Source organism: Varanus komodoensis, unplaced genomic scaffold (genome assembly GCF_004798865.1).
Source record: "Varanus komodoensis strain SLA01 unplaced genomic scaffold, ASM479886v1 scaffold1, whole genome shotgun sequence".
Taxonomy (NCBI): domain Eukaryota; kingdom Metazoa; phylum Chordata; class Lepidosauria; order Squamata; family Varanidae; genus Varanus; species Varanus komodoensis.
Genome location: NW_025335268.1, coordinates 115,096,843 through 115,119,125, shown reverse-complemented (window position 1 = coordinate 115,119,125; position 22,283 = coordinate 115,096,843). Strand labels below are relative to the sequence as shown.

The 22,283-nt window shown below is 44.8% G+C and overlaps 1 protein-coding gene across 2 annotated transcripts in view; it reads left to right on the top strand.

The window, feature by feature from the left end:
* The window catches only part of PDE4B (phosphodiesterase 4B), a 227,243-nt gene that overhangs the window by 12,532 nt on the left and 192,428 nt on the right, over positions 1-22,283 (top strand). Inside the window, exon 1 of one of the 2 annotated variants that reach the window (XM_044441215.1) lies at positions 21,404-21,648. The exons of the other annotated variant lie outside the window; for it this stretch is intronic. Within the exon in view, the coding sequence (XP_044297150.1) occupies positions 21,413-21,648 (236 nt within the window). The 5' untranslated portion in view covers positions 21,404-21,412. Of the gene's footprint in view, positions 1-21,403; positions 21,649-22,283 lie in introns of those variants that run through there. 2 annotated transcript variants of the gene reach the window in all.

Below are 22,283 nucleotides of genomic sequence, written 5' to 3'. Positions count from 1 at the left end.
CTCTCATCATTCCTACAGCAATGATAGCCCCTCCGTCCTCGGAGGGAAAGCTTGCCAGTTGCCCATACGTGTGTGATGCACAGAGACCACAACAAAGAAAGACAGGTTGCTTACTTGTAACCATCATTATTCACATGGTCAGTGGTGCATTCACACAATCTGCCCTCGACCCTACTAGTTGTCATCAGTTGGCATGCTACTGTGCTAAGGTCTCTGTTTGCTCAATTGCCTGGGGATGGTGTCCAAGGCACTGTGGGAGTGAGTGGGGCCTCTTCCCCTTATAGCAGAACTCTAGAGGGGTTGGGTGGCTCCACCCACTCCATGACCCTGAGCTGTTTTTCTGACCTAGGCCTTCCACTGTTGCTTCCATAAGCCCATATGTGTGTGAATACATAGATGACCACTCAAAGAACAACACTTACATGTAAGCAACATGTCTATCCCCTCTAAATCTCCCCTTCTCCAAGCTGAAAAGACTCAGTTCCCTCAACCATAGCTCATGCAATCTGGCTACCACCTTGTGACCCTGCGCTGAACTGATTCCAACCTTGCTATATCCCTCATGTAAAGTGGAGCCCAGAATTGGACGCAGTACTCCTGATGTGCCCCTTCATTGGTCACTACCTTGCTGGGGTGAAGGACTTGTGTAGTGCAGTGAAGCTATGACTCAGGCCATGCAGGGGCACCCAAGATGGACAGGTCATAGCAGAGAGCTCTGACAAAAGGTGATTCACTGGAGAAGGAAATGGCAACCACTCCAATATCCTTGCCATGAAAACTCCATGGGCATCATAAGGATAGAAGATATGACCCTGGAAGATGAGCCCCTCAGGTCAGAAGGTGTCCAGTGCGCTACTGGGGAAGAATGGAGGGCTAGTATTAGTAGCACAAAAAAAGAATGAAGCGACTGGGTCAAAGCTGAAAGGACACAGTTGTGGGTGTATCCAGTGGTGAAAAGAAAGTCTGATGCTGTAAAGAACAATACTGCATAGGAACCTGGAATGTAAGATCTATGAATCAAGGTAAGCTGGATGTGGTCAAACATGAGATGACAAGACTGAACATTGACATCTTGGGAATCAGTGAACTAAAATGGACAGGAATGGGTGAATTTAATTCAGATGATCATCATGTATACTACTGTGGACAAGAAACCCTCAGAGGAGATGGAGTAGCCTTCATAGTCAATAAAAGAGTAGGAAAAGCAGTACTGGGATACAGTTGTCAAAATGACAGAATGATCTCAGTTTGAATCCAAGGCAAACCATTCAACAGAATAGTAGTCCAACTCTGTGACCCAACCACCAATACCGAAGAGGCTGAAGTTGATCAGTTCTGTGAAGACCTACAACACCTTCTATAAATAACACCAAAAATGATGTCCGCATCATCAAGGGGGATTGGAATGCTGAAGTAGGAAGTCAAAAGATAACCGGAATAACAGGTAAGTATGGCCTTGGAGTACAAAATGAAGCAGGGCACAGGCTGGTAGAATTTTGTCAGGAGAATACACTGGTCATAGCAAACACTCTTTTCCAACAACCAAAGAGACGACTCTACACATGGACATCATCAGATGGTCAACACAGAAATCAGATTGACTATGTGCTCTGCAGCCAAAGACAGAGAAGCTCTATCCAGTCAGTAAAAACAAGACCAGGAGCTGACTGTGGCTCAGATCATGAGCTTCTCGGTGGAAAATTCAGGCATAAATTGAAGAAAGTAGGGAAAAGCACTAGGGCACTCAGGTATGACCTATATCATATTCCTGATGAATATACAGTAGAGGTGACAAAGATTTAAGGAATTAGATCTGATTGACAGAGTGCCTGAAGAACTATGGATGGGGATTTACAACATTGTACAGCAAGTGGCAACTAAAACCATTCCAAAGAAAAAGAAATGCAAGAAAGCGAAATGGCTGTCTGAGGAGGCTTTACAAGTAGCTGAGGAAAGAAGGGAAGCAAAAGGCAAGGGAGAAAGAGAAAGATACACCCAACTGAATGCAGTATTCCAGAGAATATCTTGAAGAATATCTTGAAGGTCTTCTTAAATAAACAGTGAAAAGAAATAGAGGAAAACAACAAAATGGAGAAGACTAGAGTTCTCTTCAAGAAAATCTGAGATATTAAGGGAACACTTCATGCAAAGATGAGCATGATTAAGGACAAAAATGCCAGGGACCTAACAGGGGCCGGAGAGATTAAGAAGAGGTGGCAAGATTACATGAAAGAACTATACAAGAAAGATCTTAATGTCCCTGATAACCACAGTGGTGATATCACTGACCTGGAGCCAGACATCCTGGAGTGTGAAGTCAAATGGGCCTTAGGAAGTCTTAGCAACAACAAAGCTAGTGGAGGAGACAGTATTCCAGCTGAGCTATTCAAAATCCTAAAAGATGATACAGTAAGTGCTACACTCAATATGTCAGCAAATTTGGAAAACAGTGGGCACAGAATTGGAAAAAATCAGTTTATAGAAACAGATTGAGTCAGAAGGGGCCTCCTGGGCCATCTAGTCTGACCCCCGGCTCCAGCCAGCACCACTCACGACATGCCCACCATGAGCATGTCTAGCCTATCCTTGAACACCCTCGTTGATGGGGCTTCAACCACCCGCCCATGGAAGCCCATTACATACCCTTTATATTCCAATCCCAAAGAAGGGCAATGCCAGAGAATGTTCAAACTACCAAACAATTTTGTTCATTTCACGTGCTAGCAAAGTTATGCTCAAAATTCTACAAGCTAGTCTCCAGCAGTATGTGGAGCAAGAACTACCAGAAGTACAGGATTTCAAAGAGTTAGAGGAACTCATGATCAAATTGCCAACATAGTCTGGATCATAGTGAAAGCTAGGAAGTTCCAGAAAAAATTCTACATTTGCTTCATTGACTATGCTAAAGCCTTTGTTTGTGTGGATCACAACAAATTGTGGCAAGTTCTTAAAGAGATGGCAGTACCAGACCACCCTATTTGTTTCTTGAGAAACTTGTATGTGGGTCATGAGGCAACAGTTAGAACTAGATATGGAATGACTGATTGGTTCAAAAGTGGGAAAGGAGTATGGCAAGGCTGTATATTGTCACCCTGCCTATTTAACTCATATGCAGAGCACATCATGAGAAAGGCGGGGCTGGATGAATCACAAGTTGGAATTAAGATTGCTGGGAGAACTATGAACAGCCTCAGATATTCCGATGATATCACTCTAATGGCAGAAAGTGAAGAGGAACTAAAAAGCCTCTTGATGAGGGTGAAAGAGGAGAGCACAAAAGTAGGCTCAAATCAGTCAATCCTAAAAATAATCAACCCTGACTGTTATTTAGAAGGTCAGGTACTAAAGCTGAAGTTCAAATATGATGCTGGGAATGATTGAAGGCAAAAGGAGAAGGGGACCGCAGAGGTTGAGGTGGCTGGGTGGGGACACTGGAGAGATGGTTGCGGGGTTAGGTGTTCTCCGGGGGTGGTGGAGGACAGAAGAGCCTGGAGGATTATTGTTCATGGGGTTGTGAAGAGTTGGGCATGACTTTGCAACTGAACAACAGAACATTTTGAATGTATCCATTCCTCTCAGCTTTCTTAACCCTCCATCTTTTATACCTATAGCCATTTTCCTGTATACCAAACAAATATACTGTTTCCATCTACATTCTCCAAGTGATAATAGCATGGCAGTAGGAGTAATAATCTGCAATGCCTAGATTGCATTTTCTTTGTTTCTGAATTTTTGTTTTTTCAGTCTGCCAGATATTTACAGGTAATTATTTTCTTCCTGCATTACATCATCACTTTTGAAACACATCCAATTTGTTCACCATAGCGTTTTGGACATTCCAGTTGTCATTCCAGTTTTCAAACAAGTAACTAATTGAAGTGCAAAGGATTTTTTTATGCTGCTTGAGAAGAAACAAAACCTGATTGAGTTGGCTTTTAATTACAGTAGCTTTGCTAGACTAGTAAAAGAAAACAGCAGCTAAAATATAATTTTGCCTATTGCTGCAGGTAGTTGTTAGTCCACACACAAACAGAAGAACTCTGCTGAGCAAAGGGATGCTAAAAGTACTTTGCTTTGGCTGTATTCATATTTGTCATTTATTAAGAAGATATAGTATAATTTGGTAACAATAATGGTAATAAGTCTGTGGGGTCCTTTACTCTCTTTTCAATCCTTTTTAGGACATCTCACTTTAATGATTTATTAAAACCTCATTTGTTGTTGTTGTTGTTAGTTGTGAAGTAGTGTCCTCATTGCAACCCCATGGACAACATTCCTCCAGGCTTTCCTGTCCTCCATCATCCCCTGGGGTCCTCTTAAACTCACACCGACTGCTTCAGTGACTCCATCTAGCCATTATTACAATAAAATTAAAAATAGAAAACTATAATATGTGAATGCTGCATAAACTATTGTTAATACATTTATTTAAACTTCTGTGACCCAAAATAAAACCACTAAAGCAGCTACTGTGCTTTTGCAAGATTATTGTCAGCCACCTAGAGGACTTTCTCAGTGGCTGCCCCTAAATTATGGAATGACCTGCTGGGAAAGATGCATCAGATATCCTGGAATGCTACCTTCAAGAGGAGAAATTAAAGATGTACCTCTTCCAACAGGCCTTCCCAAATTAGTTTCTGGTTTAGTTTTATTTAATATGCTTTTTAGTCCAAATTTGAGTCATTGTAAGTTTTAATCCCTTGTAAACTGCCCAAAGTCAACAGGAATGAGACAGTATATAAAAACCAAAATAAACAAACAGATAGATAAAAATGATCATGTTGGCCAACTCGGCATCACAGGGAAATAGGACAATAAAACAGATGAATACTAAAATATTTTTGAAAGATTAAAAAAAACATTAAGCAAATATTATGATTTTAATTTTAAGATTTTAAAAAGAGTTTAAACCTAGTGGCAGGAAAACAAAGTAGTGTAGGTGAGTTTCCCTTAGGGTTAGGGTATGACCAAAAAGTGCTGTCTTATTGCTACCCACCAAGCCTCAGAATGAGTGGGCATTTAAAAAGGACTACTGTATGTACATATATCAGGTACAAAGATTGCATCAGGTACTGAGGTCATAAATTGGGTAGAGCTTTATAAATAAAAACTAGCACCTTGAAACAGATTTGAAGCCAGTACAGGTGAAAGAAGAGAAATGCAATATGGTCATAGCACCTGCTGCCAGAGAGCTGAAGTGTCCAGATGATCTTCAGAGGCATCTCCATGTACACTGCATTGCAGTGAATACAGTTCCAAATGGGTACATATCTGGACATGAATCACTGTAGTTTGGTCATAGCTGGGATGCTAGTCAAATCTGGTAAAAGTCACTGTGAGCCACAGAGACCACGGGGAAGGATATGGGAGTGTTCCCAGGCTCCATGTCTGATCTTTTAGAGGGGGTGCAACAATCTCTCAAAGGGCTTGAATCTCCTCATCCAGCCCTAAAATCCATCCACTAGCAGTACCTTTATCTTCTTTGGGCTGAACTTCATTTTTTTTGTCTTCATCCAGTCCATTACCATGGCTAAGCACAGATCCACAACCTCCACAGCCTGACTTGGCTCTAAAGAGAAAAAGAAATAAAGCTGTATATCATCTGCCTACTGAAAACAACACACTCTTGTCATGCAGGTAGTAAATAGCATGGAAGACCAGCTGGAATCTTGTGGACCGCAAAACAAGGATGCCATGAAGTCAAGCAAAAACCCACCAACGGCACCTTCTTGAAATGTCTGCCCAAGTAAAATGTCCATCCAAAGTGGTCCTGTTGACACCCAACCCTGCAGGTAGACCAGAAGGCTATCATCGTTGATGGTGTCAAAAGCTGTTGAGTGGTCAAAAAGAAACAACAGGATTATACTTCCTGTTCTGACAGGAGTTAGCCCCCTAGGCAACTTGATTCCATACTATAACCAGACTTGAACATGAATTGAAATCGACTAAAAATAGAGCCTCATCTGAAACAGCCTGAACTGGATTAATCCAACAATATAGAACTGGACAGTGTTCTGGAAAGCCCCATGGATTACTCTGTCCAAAATGGCAGGGTGTTGCCCTCAAAATGTCCAGCAAATAAGACACAGGATGCTACTGAGAGTTCCACCACATTGCCTTCTGGACAGATTTCAAAAAGCTACAATTTGGGAAGGTTGCACAGCACAATTCTGAGAGGATGCAATGGTGATAGCAAAAAAGTGCTGCTTCACTGTTAGAAATGCTTCTTTGTTGCAACCAGAGTAGACCTGAAAATGTACTCTTCTTTGTATATAAGGTTGAAATTTTTTTTTTTTATTTAAATAAAAACATACTACAAAGGTACAAAAAGGCCCAAAAATTGCAACATTACAAAAATAGAAAGTACCCCATCCGTTATTTACATCCGTTCAAAATGCCAAATGTACACAGATTTACAAGATTCCCAGGCTTTACGCATCAAATGTACAAAAAGAACTTTGTATAGACCTTTCCTGATAGCTTAATGCCATGTGTCTGAGCAGCATGTATGAGTGATTTACGGACATTACGTTATCGGGGCATGCGCCCCACTCAACCACGGCCATAATTTCCTCCACCTACTGGGCGGCATCCTCCCTTTTTCCTCGCGGCTCAACCAAAAAATCTTCTCTTGGACAAATTTGACTGAGCCGGCCACGTCAGCCACCTTTTGTGTCTTGATCTCTCTGTGGCGTTGGAGGGACAGCGCCAACAGAACGTACAGATTTATCAGCCTAATTGTGGACCACGGTACAGTCCAGTACGACTTGGGAGCCGTGGTCTCTCTCCACCGCCGCTTCCTGGGCACCCTCCTCCTGGGTCCTTTCAATGGAGAAGTGGGTTCTGTGCCAGACACGACCGATTCCCAGTCCTGGGAGCCCAGGTCTGGCCAGTCCAGTGCTTCAGACACCGCCTTCCACGTGGCGCGTGCCGTGGGGCAATCGCTGACAAAGTGCCTCACCGTCTCCTTTTGCACTGTCCCGCTCGCGACAGCCCCGCTCTTACACTGCAGTCTGGGGCAGGCCTGCGCCCTCTCGGGAAGCCAGGGTCTGGTCCCTTGCAGGTCATACACCTGATGATACAACCTCCACCTGATGTCCCACAGCCGGAACGGAACCCTCCTGTCTTGAAAATATTCTATGGGGTAAGTCTGTTCCCTCAGGTATCGCGAGAGGCTCTCCCTCCTCGCTCTCTTGACGACCTGCGGTCTGAAATAGGCCACCTCTAGCAGCTCTCTATACACCGCTTGTTTGATACTCCGCAGGTCCCCCCGGCTAGTACCAAACCATTCTGCATGGACTTTATGCTGCTTAATGAAGCTGTAGAGTTCCCTCAGATATTCGGGGCCCGTGCACCGCATCTTGGCCGAGACGGTAAAGTCGAGGGAGTGCTCCCCCCACCAGGTTTCCGCCCACGGTTTACCCACCCAGTGCTGCGCAAACAGGACAACCCACATGTGAGGTTGGTCCCCTCCCTCCTCCCATTGAGCGTATTTACCAAAGTTGTAACTCAGGAAGGTGGTGAACATCCTCAGACTGAGAGCCGGGAGGTCCAAACCCGCCTGGTCTATCTGTCTATAGGCCACCGCCCTCGCCAGAGGGAAGGTGGCCATTCCCCAGAGGAATTTGAAGAGCTCCTTCTCCAGTTCCTTCATCACGGCTCCCGGAGGGGGGTAGACCACCGCTATGTTATGCGCTACCGGCAACACGTACGTGCGTACATAAACCGCCTTTTGATACACGGTCAGTTGCCACTTCCTCCACATCGCAATTTTTTCCCTAAACTTTTGAAGCCAAGCGAGCCAGTTCCTCTTCCACCCTTCCTTGGCTATGGAGTAGTAAATCCCCAGAATCTTCACCTCCTCTACCTTCTGCTCATTCCTGCCCTCTCCCTCTTGGTCTGTTTCCATGGGAGCAATCTTAAGCTGCTCGTCCTCGGGATCAAAAGAAATGAGGCAACTTTTCTTCCCGTTTATTTGAGAACCCGAGGCACGTGCGTACGTATCAAAGATCTGCTGCACGCTCCTGACCTCTCTGTCGTCATTCAGGAGCAGCGAGATGTCATCAGCATGGGCCACGAACTTGATCTGTATGGGAGCACCGGTAGGGAGGGCCGAACGGATCCCCGCTATCCCCTCCTCGAGCTGTACGCGGCACAGGACAGCGTCCAGAGCCAATACGTAGAGGAGTGGGCTCAACGGACACCCCTGCCTTACTCCTGATTGTAGATCAATGCGACTTCCCCTGTGTCCATTGATCTGGGGAGTGACGGTGGCTTCGGCATACAGCAGTTTGAGGAACCCAACATAGGAGGGAGGGAGGCCCTTCCATCGCAGAACCCTCCACAAGAAGGAGTGGTGGACGTTATCGAATGCCTTGCTCTGATCTAACAGGAGAATCCGTCCCGCCCATTTCCTGTCCCGCACCAACTGGAAGATCTCCCGCATTAGACAGAGGGAGTCTGTCATAGCTCTCCCCGGCACTGCACTGGTCTGGCACCCCACGACCAATTTGTGCGCCACGCTAGCCAGTCTCCTGTTCAGTATCTTCGCTAGGAGGCGATAATCCATGTTGGTCAATGCTATGGGCCTCCAATTAGCCGGCAGCGTCAGGTCCCCTTTCTTAGGGAAGAAAATCAGAGTGCCCTGATAAAAGGACTCGGTGAGTCGCTCTCGGGCCAGTAATGCGTTAAACACTTTTGTCAGAGGGGGGACGAGCCATTCCCGAAATATCTTATAAAATTCATATCCCAGCCCATCTGCTCCAGGGGCGGAATTTCCTTTCGCCGTCACGATGGCTCGCCTCACCTCTTCTTCTTCAATAGGTGCCTCTAACATCTGACTCTCCGCTTCTGTCAGTTTCCCATAAAGAGAGCCTGCTTTCTCTCTGGGAATGTCCTCCAAGAAGCGTTCCACCTCGCGGGAGTCAATGTCCTTAGGAGCGAAAAGCTGCTGGTAATATCGCCCCATGATAGACAACATCTCCTGCGGGTGGAAGGCTACCGCGTCCCCTTCCTTCTCTCGCAGACCTTTCATCTCTATGGGTGTCTTTGGACTGCGAGCCTTCGCCCACTCCTCTACGTCTACAGCGGAGCCCTTCACTCTATAATCTCTATAGTTTAGCCGGTTCCTCCTTTGGGTGTAGTGGAATTCCGCAATAACTTTCCTAGACCGGACCAAAACCTCTTCATCATATGGCCGTCCCTGATTCATTCTGCTGTGGCACTGTAAGAAGTGAAAGACGGCCTCCTGGTAGTGCTGGAGTCCTCGCCTATTCACCTTAAACTCATACTTGCGGCAGCTGTTCCTAATCGCCCTCTTGGTCCTTTCCCACCATTCTGGTAACTCATCGAAATAGATGTCACTCAGGGTCAACATATTGGCCAAAACGTTAGCCATGTTGTCCCTGCAGGACGCGTCCAGCATCTTGGGTCTGAGTCTCCACAGGGGTCTGCCCCTAGGGTAGACCTGCCCAAAGCTCAGCTCGACAGCCAGAATGGTGTGATCTGACCACGGGGTGACGACGATGTTGCATTTCTCTGTCTTGACCTCCTTTGGGGCTCTGAACCGGTCTAACCTGCTTGCTGTTTTCCCCGAATAGTAAGTGAACCTCACCCCATCTGTAGTGGGAAAAGTATCTAGCAACACCTTCCTGCAAGGCACAGGGAAGAAGTTCAATGAGTTAGGCACCTCCAAGGCTTTATCCCCGAGTCCTTGACTCATCAGGAATTTTTCTAGGTCCCTTTCCTCTGCACTCAGGGCCAGTGCGCTGCTCCGAGCGGGAGAGTTGACCGCACGAATCCTGTCGGATAGTTTAGTCCTATTGTTGAAGTCTCCCGCTATTATCAAACGGCGCTGCGTGGAGCAGAAGTTTTTGAGGTTTTCCCAAAACCCTTTCCTCTGGGAACTATCTACAGGCGCGTAGAGACCACATAAGCGAAAGGGCCTCGAGATCTCCAGGCCGTCTGCCGACAAATCTTTTAAGGAGAAATCGATCACGATCAATCTCCCCGGGAGGGCCTCTAAAATGTTGTCAATATGGAGATTATGTTTTTCCCTAAATAGTACAGCTACCCCTGCACCACGTTCTTCTCCGTAGGACCACACCGACGGTCCCAGGGACCATAATCTCTGGGCATGGCTCCTCTGCTGCTCGTTGCATATGTGCGTCTCCTGTAAGACCATGATATCATAGGGGAGCTTAGCTAGTTGTGGGATGATCTCCTCCCTTCTCTTTGGTTGCCGCAGACCTCGTGTGTTCCAAGTTGAAAGGCTAAGTGTTGCCATAAGTGTGAATAGATAAAGGAATTGGTGCGGTCTATCCAGTATTCAAGGAATTTTAAAAAGATCTTAATCTGCACCACTTCCTGAAAGACACGAGCCCCGCTTCAATGGGGACCACTATCCTCACGTCTCAGTTCTTGTTCCACTCTCTCTGGGGAAACTTCTACCTCCTCGGACAAAGCCCGAGGCGTAGCTCTACCGTCAAGTGTGGGTGAGGAAGGGTTGTCAGGAGGATGGAGAGGGTGAGGTGGGTCTGGCGTGAGATCTGGGGTAAGGTCTGAAGGAAGGTCAGAGGGTGAACCTGAGGGAAGGGTTGAAAGAGCTTGGACCTGGGGGGGCTCATCCGTGAGGATGGCCACTAGGGTAGTGGAGGACGAGGAATCTGCTTCCAGCAGTGTCTCTGCACGCGGCTGATTGCATTCCTGAGATACTGCCATCAGCATGCCATGCGGCACAGCCCCTTGCTCAGGAAGATGGGTCTCCTGGCACCCTTTCCTCTCTTTCCTTTTGCCGTGTACCCTTTGCTCTTTTGGCGTGGTGCCTTTCGGCCCTTCTACCAAATCATCTTCGTGGACACGTTCACCCCCCAATGCGCCATCCACCTCTATTCCTTCCTCCTCATCCTCTCTCAGAAGATGGAATCTATTAGAATTTGCTTCTACACTCTGCGAAACTCCCCTCCCTGCCGTACCAGCAGGTGCATGGTTCTTTCCTTTTCTCTGGGAACCGACTACTTTCCAGCTCTGATCTTCCTGACGTGTGTCCGTGCCCTCCAAATGCTTAGCACCCGTGCTCATTTCCCGCTCTCCAGCACCCACTCCCTGGGAGTCATCCACGTTCTTCCTCATTATCTGCTCTCTCGCCCAGGCCTTCTCTCTGCCTGCCTGTGCCATCTTTTCCGCCTTACTTAGCTTCTCGGCGTCTTGCCGGTTATAATAAGCTTGAGGACACCAGTAATACGTATGGCCGGCCTCCTCACAGAGATTGCATCGGATGCCCCTTTGGCAGGCGAGCGTGGAGTGCCCTTTGCCACAGCAGCGTGAACACAACTGCGTGGTGCACGTCCTCCTGTAATGTTCATAGGAACCACAATGGTAACACGCGGAAGGTTGCCCGCTGTACCTGGTGATTCCACGTTCTGCTCCCAGAAAGAAATACTTTGGGATCTTCCCTTGCCTGTTATCCTGGCTCTGATTTTTAAAGGACACCACACAACGGTACTCGCCCGTCCAAAAGCCCTCCTCATCGATCCTTTTATATGGCCCGTTCAGTATCACAGCATACCTGGAGACCCACCGGGCCACATCCTCCTCCGGGATGGTGGTCGTGCGAAAGATTACAGTCAGGATTCTAGTATCGTCCTTGAAGAGGGGGGTTACCTCGAAACCTTCCAATAAGGAGGGGTTCGCCCTTTGTGCCGCTTTACACTTTGCCCAAAATTTCCAGTAGGCTAACTCAGAGGCTAGACACACGTCAGTCTCCCTAGACCCCGGTAACTGAATCACAGCCACGACCTGTTCTTTTGCAATCTTTAGGACCTCCCTCATAAGAGTCTTTGTCAGATAGGTCCTGGTGTCTCTGTTGGGGTCAGTTCCGATGTATCGGAAGCGGACCACAAACCTTTTTCTGGGGTCCCTTGTATCTGAAGCAGCCTCGAGGTACTGCACGATGTGCGCATCCTCCTCTTCCTCAAAGGCCGCTCCAAAGAAAGGGCCTCCCATCCTTCCGGTCTCCGGTTCTCTCTGATTGTTAGCAACACTGGCGTATGTCTTGGGTCTAGGTAGAGTACCTGTGTGTGTTTGTGTGGGTTCCCGTTCTGCAGCATTACTCACGCCATCCCGATCCCGTCCATGCAAAATGTTTGTACTTACAGACTCTGTACGCAGCTTTTCCTTCCCACCCCGATTCGGTTCCCTTTGAGCACCCTTGGGCCTAGCCCCCTTGTCCGTATCTGTCGAAGAGGTCTGTCGCCTTTGCTTTCTCCCGATCGCGGATTCTTCGTCTCTCGATGAAGTTTTCCTCTCACTGAAAGCAGAAACAGAGCCACAAGGCCCAGTATGGTGTTCCACGGTTTTCCCTGCCTCACTCCCCTGCCCTTCCTCACTCACTCCCATCCCTTCCCCAGCAGCAGAACCCGTCGCTTGACTCTCCGTCCCCACCCCTCCTTTAGCACCCCTGCCCTCACTTTTGTTTACAGGATTATGTAGTCGTGGCCTCTTATTTTCGGCCTCCCCCATCTCTCCCTCTGCACTGCTTAGAAGTTCCTGATCCTGCTCCTGTTCCCCCTCCTCCCCCGTATCAATATCTGAGAGATTACCACCCCTCTTTCCTCCCTTTTTCTGAAGCAATCTCCCTTCCCACTCCCTCGGCATTTTCTCTGAGTGTATCACCTCACCGATTAGAGGGGGTGGCACCGAAGCACACACCCCCAACCTTTGGTCCAGAGCTGTCTCAGCCATCATGGAAGCCTCCCTCAGCCGCGTCACGTTCGCTACCGTTTGCATCTCGCTCGGTGGGCCTCGTTTGCTCCTCGACGACGGCCTTTCCTCCTGCTGTTGCTTCTTGATCTTCATCCTGTTCTGCAGCATTATGATCATCTGATCCAGCCACTCCTTAAACCTGTCTCGTGTCATCATGCTCGATGTATCATAGAGACGTTCCCAAAAGGGTGGGGTTTGATGTTCTGGAGCGTTGTCCCAGGTCCTTTTTATATCTTGAATGATCCTCACCATATTCTTTTCCTCCAACCACTCCAAGGGTCTAGGCTGGATTTTTTTTTGTTTTTGTGTTTTTTGTGCTAGCAGCAGCCTGTACACCGCTTGTGTGGCTAGCGATTTAATAGCTGCCTTCTGCTTCTTTGTCTTCGCTTCTGCGACGTGCAAGCCAGCCATCAGACTCCTCAAAATCTGTGATGTTTTGTCGAGGCGTTCCCATACTTTATACTGGGCCAGTTTGCTTAAATCGTTGGTCTTTACCGAGGAGAAGGCCAGATGCGCCACCATATATCCCCACAACTTCAGCATGTCGTTCTCAGCAAACTCTTTGGGGATGATGATGTCACCTACCCGATCGACAGGTGTGTACAGGGTTTCAGTCCAGTTCTGTATGATCGCAAACTCTCTGGTCTTCCATGAGCTATCGTTAGTCTCTGAGATTTCAGAATCCCCCAACATCGACAGGTCTGTCTCCGGGTCCGTATTATAAGCACGGATGTCAAAATCGGAGTCTATCTCATCCTCCGAGGAGTGAGGGCATACTCCCTTCCCTAAACAAAACTCCATGTCGCTGTCTGTTGACGACTCTTCCCCTGAAGAGAGTCCCATCTCCATCTCCTCTTTCCTCCCGGTCTCCTGTTGTGGCAGTGGAGACACTCCCCTCTGGTTCTGCGGTTCAAGGTTGAGACTGGGCGCCTTCCCCATCTTGAGTTTAGAGGCTGCATCTGCCACCCAAGATAGAGGCTCATCATGGGTTACAGCAGAGGCGTCTTTTCTCCTTGCAGGGAAATCGCTATCCTTTGAATATTCCCCCTTGTTCATCCTTACTGGAGATCTGTCACGTTCAAAGGGTGTTCTGCATTCTAGGTGTTTCCCATCTTGCTTGTTATACAGTTGAAGGATAGGATGTGAAATGGCCTGCCTAATACCACATATCCTAAGTTATGATATTAGTTGCTGGAATAGAAATATCTGTCAAATGGAATTTTGTAAGGTTCATTTTTGGTGTTTTTTTTGTCAGGGATCTAGTGCTAGCTTTTATATAATTTGTTTGAAGTCACCCATTTTAGTTAACATTTTGACAGGGCTACCATTATCTTTTGGTTTTTTAAGTACATTGTGCAAATAAGACTAACATCTGTTAGATGAAGTTTTCTTTTCTTTTGGTTTGACTCATTGTTGCCAATCCTTTTTAGATAGTACAATGACCTAAGTGATGGAAAGAGAAACCTTGTAACTAATTTTATCCAAATAATGTGCTTTCATGGAATGTACCTTCTGGGAGAAGCACCAAATTACTCTGTCAACATTATAAAGAGTCGACCAAACCTCTCATTCTTTTCTAGCAAGGCATACAAAATGCACAAATTTTGTTCTGTACCCTACCATTATACCATGATACTTGATGCAGATAGTACGAGAAGGTTTCATGTTGAGAATCTTAACTAGAATTAATTTTTGTTCATTGTAATTCTTAGAAATAATATTTTAAAAATATATTTCTGTTTATAAATCAGCTTAATCCTAAAGCTCAGGCCAAATAACTGCATTCCAAAATATTATTAACTTCTAGGAATGACCCATTGGATCATGTGGCAGCTATGAGTGTGAGAAAGTGAGTATGTTGTGCTTGAATTTTGACTGTAATGGAAATCAAAGTGCAACATAGCCAAACACTGAGCTTTTAAAGGATGGATTTTAGGAAAGTCAATTCTAATACATTCACAATGTATTCACTCCAATGAGAAAAAGGAATCCAAGATGGGTGGATGAGTGAAAATTCTAAAGGCACAATTGCAAACAATTCCAACAAGAGAAGGGGTTAGAAGACAACAAAAGTCAATGTGGTTTCAGAAAAAACCTAGAGAAGACATGAACACAAGAAGGATACATATAAGAGGTAGAAGGAAGGCAAGGCTTCAAAGAAAGTGTCCAGGCAGATCGTACAGGAAGGGATGGTATCAGGAAGGCAGAAGTTGAGAATGAGTTACGGGTGGTGAGGGATGCTGACAGTGATAAACCTCCTTCAGATACATCTCTCAGTTGTGCCCGCTTGGGTATCTGATTCAGCACCAGCCACATCCTGAGGGGAGCGGGGGTCGCTCTGGTTCATCGAGCTTCAATTTCCTTTGTGGGGCTTCCTGTCCCCTTGAGACCAGGCCAAGAGTACTTATACCTGGCGGTGGGCAATCAAGACAGATTATGGACTCTACTGGTGTACTGTGCACCCTTCTGCCCATCAGACTCCCTGCCAGAGCTGACGGAGATCATATCATACGTGGTATTGAGGACTCCCAGGATGTTGGTCCTGGGGGACTTCAATCTCCATGCCCTTTTGATGGTCTGGTTGAACTGTGGAATGGGGAAATGGTCAGAGCTATTGACACGTTCGCTCCTAAGTGTCCTCTCCTGCCAGGCAGACCCCTTTCATCTCCATGGTATACATGTGAATTAAGGGTGATGAAGCAGGTTGGGAGATGTCTAGAGCATAGGTGGAGGAAATCACGAGATGAATCTGACCGAACACGCTTACATGCTCATTATTGAGCCTGTGCTGTGGTGGTGAGGGTGGCGAATAAGAAATTCTTCTCCACTTCCATTGCCTCCTCACAGTGCTGTCCAGCGGAGCTTTTTTTGAGTGGTACATGGGCTAATACATCCAGGCCCTTAAAAAGATCCTGTTCCATCATCGCTAGCCCACTGTGATGACTGCTCAGCACTTCAAGGAGAAAATTGCTCAGATTCGTCACGAGCTGGATTCCACAGTTGACACAGTTCCTCTAGGGGAGGTGTCCAGAACTCCATCTGGTCCAGCTTTGTTGGATGAATTTCAGTTAATGAGGCCTGATAATATGGACAAGGTGCTTGGACAAGTACGTCCTACCACCTGCTTACTTGACCCTTGCCCTTCACAGCTACTTACCAAAGCCAAAAACGGGATTGGCTCCTGGATCCAGGAGGTAATTAATGCCTCACTGAGGGAGGGCTGGGTCCCTGCTTCTTTAAAGGAGACGGTTATCAGGCCTGTTCTAAAGAAGGCATCCCTGGACCCAAAGATGGCCACCAATTATAGACTGGTGGCCAACATCCCATTTCTGGGCAAGGTGTTGGAGCAGGTGGTGGCAGGACAACTCCAGGCACTCTTGGATGAAACTGATTATCTGGACCCATTTCAGTCCAGCTTCAGACCCGGATATGGTACTGAATCTGCCTTGGTCACCCTGTATGATGACCTATGCAGGAAGACAGATGGGGGAGTGCATTCCTGTTGGTTCTCCTGGACCTCTCAGCAGCTTTTGATACCATTGACCATGGTATCCTTCTGGATAGGCTGGTGGGGTTAGGAGTAGGAGGCTCTGCTTGGCAGTAGTTCCACTCCTACCTTACCAGCTGATTCCAGAAGCTGGTGCTGGGGGATTATGGCTCTGTGTGATGGCAACTCTGCTATGGAGTACTGCAGGGTTTCATTTTGTCCCCCTCGCTATTTAATATCTACATGAAACTGCTGGGAGAGGTCATCAGTATGGCAATGATGCCCAGCTGTCCCTCTCTTTTTCAACTAATCCAGGTGAGGCAGTGGCTGTCCCGAACTGGTACCTGGCCGAGGTAATGGGCTGGATGAGGGCCAGTAAACTGAGCCTCAATCCAGATAAGATGGAGGCCCTGTTGGTAGGTGATTCGGGTTTCCGGGTAAGTGACTTGGGCCCTGCCCTGGATGGGATTGCACTTCCTCTAAAGGACAGGGTCTGCAGCTTAGGAGTGCTCCTCAACCCGGAACTGTCCCTGGAAGCCCAGGTGACAGTGGTGGCAAGGAACGCTTTCCTTCAGCTCCGGCTGATCCACCAGCTGCTTCTTTACTTGGACAAGTACTGCCTAGCAACAGTGACACATGCACTGGTTACCGCCCGTTTGGACTACTGTAATGTGCTCTATGTGGGGCTGCCCTTGAAGACGGTCCGGATGCTTCAGGTGGTGCAAAATAGAGCTGCCAGGATGCTGCTGGGGACTCATCTTACTCTTGCATAACTCCAGTCCTCTATCAGCTCCATTGGCTTCCCATCGAAGTCCAGACTCAATTCAAGGTGCTGGTTATTACCTATAAAGCCCTAAATGGCTTGGGACTAGGATACCCAAAGGAATGTCTTTTTCCCTATATGCCCTCCCACTCCTTAAAATCAGCAGCAGAGGCCCTCCTCTGGGAACCCTCTCTGAAAAAGATCAGGAGACTGAGCACTCGGAGGAGGGCATTCTCTGTGGTGGTGCCCCGACTATGGAATGCACTCCCTAGAGAGGTCCACCTGGCACTGTCATTACATGCCTTTCGGTGCCAGGTCAAGACCTTTTTATTTGACCAATATTTTAATGTTAATTGATTTTAATTGTATATTCATTTAACTTATTTTAACTACTCTATTTTATATATTCAGTCATGGTATAGCTAATATATTTTGTTTAGGATTTAGATTATATTATATTGTAAGCTGTCCAGAGATGACAGTGATGGACGGCCTATAAATGCCCTAAATAAATAAATAAATACTAAAAGGCAGAGGGAAAATTGTGGTTCAGCTACGCAGCAAGGATGGAAAAATGATAACACAGGATAAAGAAAAGTCAGGAAGGCTCTCCTAGTTTGGCTAAGTTTTCTTTCAAAAGAGGATATATGACCTCCGTAGCAAAGGTGAAGTGTAAAATGAAGAGGGAGATTACCACTTGAGATCAAAAGGCAAATAGTCAAGGAATACCTCATTATTTGGACAAGGTCAGATTTCTAGGGCCCAATGAACAGCATCCTAGAATAATAAAGGAGAAAGGGATTTGTAAAAAGCAAGTTCTGCCAAAGTAATCAGTTCCCAAGTTTTGATCAGGTAACCTCCCTGGTGGACAGTGGGAATACTGTGGACATCATATATCTTGAATTCAATAAAGCTTTTGACAAAGTGCCCCATAATATTCTCATTACCAAACTAGCTAAACTGAACAACTTTCAGGTGGATCCACATTTGGCTACAGAAGTTGACTCAAACAGTACATATCAATGGTGCTTTCTCAAACTGGGGAATGGTAATGAGTGGGATACTGCAGAGTCTTGGGCTGAGTGATCTTCGGATTTTTAAAAATGATTTGGCTGAGGAGGTGCAGCAAATGCTTATCAGATTTGCAGATGGCAGAAAATTGGGTGGGATAGCTGGAAGACAGAAATAAAATTCAAAGTGATCATGATAGGTTGGAGTGCTGGGCTGAAAGCAACAGAATGAAAATTAATAAGGACAAATGCCTAGTTCTTTCCAGCATTGGAATTGTTGTAGATCAGAAACTGAATATGAGTCAACAATGTGATGTGGCTGCAAAAAAAGAAACATGCTATTTTGGGCCACCTTAATAGAACACTTTCAGGTCAGTTAAAGATACAGACAAACTGGAAAGTTTTCAGAGGATGATAATGATTAGGAAACTGGAAACAAAGCCCCTCCAAGAAAAGACTTGAGAAGAGTGAGGAGAGAGAGAGCATTCTCAAAATACTTGAAAGATTGGCACACAGTGCAGGGCCAGGATCTCTTCTTGATCATCCCAGAGTGCAGATCACAGAACAACAGGCTCAGGTTATAGGAAGCTGTATTTCAACTGAACATCGGTAAAAAATTCCTGTTACAGCAATACCACAATGGATCCAATTAATTACTGAGGTCATGGCCTCGGTCATAATGGAGGCATTCAAGATTCAGCTGGACAGTCATTTGTTAGGGCAGCTTTAACTTGGACTCCTGCATTAAGCTGGTTGTTGGATGTGATGGCCTGTCTTATTGGCCCCTTCTAACTTTACTATTCTGTAATCCTAAAATATTTTCATACTGTATTTCATTTTTGTTTAGAAGTTCTTTTTGTCCATGCAGCAATGTAGTATAATTGCTGAAAATAACTTTGTGTGGTTTCTTCTGTATGTTTGTATTTTTCTGCAAGTCCTCATTGTTTCTGTGTGGCTTACAGAAAAAAAAACCTGTTGTGATTGTGGTAGATTGGGAGGTGTGGTCTGATTCTGTGTATATGCATTCAGAAACAGGTTAAAATAAATTCTATTAAGGTTGGCACCATAACATCTAAGTGGGTCCACATCAGTTCATTAGTATAGATACCCTGTCAAAAAAGTAATGGAGAGTTTGATCCTATTGATTCTAACTGATTCCTCAGCAGCATTTAATGTTCTTAACTATGGTATTATCTCTATTTTTCATTATTATTTGAGTCCATTAATGCTGTGCCACTGCTCAGCTGTTGCCTTGATAATGTGCTGGATGAAACCCAACAAATTGCTATTAAATTCTGTCAGTACAGAAGCACACAGTGTATCCCCAGGTCTAGAGAATAAGCAGGTTCACAACATGGGGCTCCATATCAGGTTCAAGTATTTTAATTTTCCTAGAAATTTAGTGTAGGAATGGCTGCTGTCTGTTTCAGTTGCTGCCACATTTTATTTTTAATGTTTTATTGTATATATTTGTATTCTATTATATATTTGCTGCCTCCCAGTATGAAATTATTGAATGAAAGGCACTATACACATCTTTTAAACAAATAACAAAAAGGTTAATAGCTATAGTCTGCTAAGGAAGAGTCTACCTATAGCATATTAACTCACAGCATAAGTTCTGAATTGCACATCTGAATCTGAAAACATCTACAACTTTCTCATCAGGTAGAATAGAACCACCCTTCAACTAGTTTGTACCATGAAAGTTTCAATTATTTGTTGGGTAACAATGTGCAGAAATCTGAACCCCATCACTTACAGGTATCCCTTACTCTCCAGATGGCAAAACATGCTGCCCTTGATTAAAATCATGATATAAATCCATTTAAATGCAACTAAATGCAACTAACTAAAGTTAGTTACAACTAAATATGAGCACAATTCTTCTGTTGCAAGAAAGCAATCCAGTTACAACTAAAATCCAAGAGAAAATTTAATGGCTGCACATAATGATGTAAAGGATGGTGACCAATTCTATTGGAATAACATTTCTATTAAAGCAGAAATACGAAATGTAAGAAGCAACTGGAGTGAGGTACTTCCAGATCAGCCTTTTACTGTGCAATCAACTTGCCTCATTCAGAAAATGTATAGGTCTGGATGTCATTAACTTCCATTTGTGTTTCTCCTCTCCATAATTTTTCTTCAATAAAAATAAAAAAAAATATTCTAAGGTGGAAAGGTGGCATAGCTACACAATCATTTTTGATTGGAAGCACGTATCTGGAAACACATTCATCACTGGCTGCTTTGTTCTCTTTTAACAAAATTTTTAGCCACAATCTGTATGATTTTAGAAGGTCTGATATCGGCTGCTTCCCTCTAGTTAATAATTCATAGTGATCATTTAATACTAGTTCACATTTAAGGGCCCAGGATTTATTTAGTCATAAAAGAAAAGTTCATTAGATCTCACTTAGATCTTATTGCTTTCCAGATCTTACTGCTTTCCAGAGCAGCAGTGATGGCTATTTCCAAACATGCTCTCAAACTTTTTAAAAAACATGTTTAGCACAGCTGTCGCTAATTAGTCAAGTTGCTATTTTTTTTCCAATCACAGGTGTTTGGAATGTGCTAAATTGTTGTATACTCACCACACAGCCTTTGACTGAATATATTTATTTCACATTATTCAAATAGTACTCACCTCAGCCTTACCTCTGTTTAGAAATGCTAAAACTTGAGTCTCTTGACCTATGTTTAAGATCTGTTTTGAAGCTGTCAGAATGATAGTGCAGCACTTCCCCTTATGTATAGTATAAGGAAGGACTAACAAGCCTTCACTTGTCAAAATAAGTTGAACCAATAAAGCATGTTGTAGGTGGAGCAACCACTGTGTGGGCTCTGAGCAGATAATTATGAATGAAAACCTCTTTATGTAAGATATGCTGGATTAATTTAACCATCTTCTGTGGATCTTAGAATACAAAAGGAAATTGTACCATTTTTCAGTAATCAGGGAGAGAAAACCAGAAATTAGTGTTAATCAGGTATTTTAATCCTAATACTATAAGGGAAAGTACTGATGGGGGTGTCTTTATGCATTTTTCATGAGCTGATATATGCGGCTGAATGAATTCAGCGAGTGTCACACCATGTAGCTTGCAGACAAACCACATCCACAAGGAGGCTACTGACACAGAAAGCACTTTGGCGCATTTTCAGAGGGAAAGCCAGGACTGATAAAGCTCATTCTGACAGGATTGGCTTATCTGTTCTTCGATTATGCTGCTGTTGCTTTAGGCAGTGTTTTCATTCAGACTGAAACTCCAGGAATGAGGGGCACAGAGCATGCAGATTTATTAGCATCTGAATCTCCAACAACGTCTCTGGGCTGTGTTATTGTTATGTTTTCCTAATGGTGAAAGCTAGCATAACATTCAAGCTATGACAGCAAAAGAGTCTTCTAAGGAACTTGCTGCTCCAGAGACAGAGATTTACATAAAGACATTCAAAGAACAAATGCATTTAGAACTCGAGATTCCCAGAGTGCTGGGAAACAAGCCCACCTCTCCAAAAATTTCCCCCCGCAGTTCTCCAAGGAACTCCCCATGCTTTTTCAGAAAGTTGCTGGTGAATAAAAGCATCCGTCAACGGCGACGTTTTACAGTGGCGCATACATGGTAAGACGACCTTGATATTAATATTGATTCAAAAAGGTTGATGTGGTTTTGCTTCTTAACATTAAAAAACCCTGCAGTCTATTCACAATACCTGCTGCAGTAATCAAATAATGTATATTTATATCAGGTATGCAACTCTCATCCATATAATGTTTTTGAAAGCAAATATGTTTGTTCAGAATATTGCACGTTAATCATTGCTAAACATGACTTTGGCAAATTACCTTTTCAAATGCTGAATTTTCTTAGTATGCCATGATGTTGACAGTGTTATTCTAAAATAGATTGTTTTTGGACTCTTTGATATAAAGGATGGTGATGTGTTAGAATGTTGGCATGATTGTCATTTGTCTGTAGGGCAAAATGCCCCTTCTCATGAAGTATCTTGAAGGAAGATCTAGCTAGCAGCCAGATTCCTTAATCTGACATTATTTAAACTTCATTTGTATATGGTTGATTATGGTTCTAGAATTATTACTGAAAGTAAGTAAGGAATTGTGCTGTTAAAGTATATCAAGTAATCATGGATGAGCAATTTGGTTTCAGTCTGACCAGTTTTTGGTTTGGTTTTTCTCATCTGGATATGTAGTCAGGGCATGTGTCATAGATGTACTTACAATTTTCACATTTTGAGA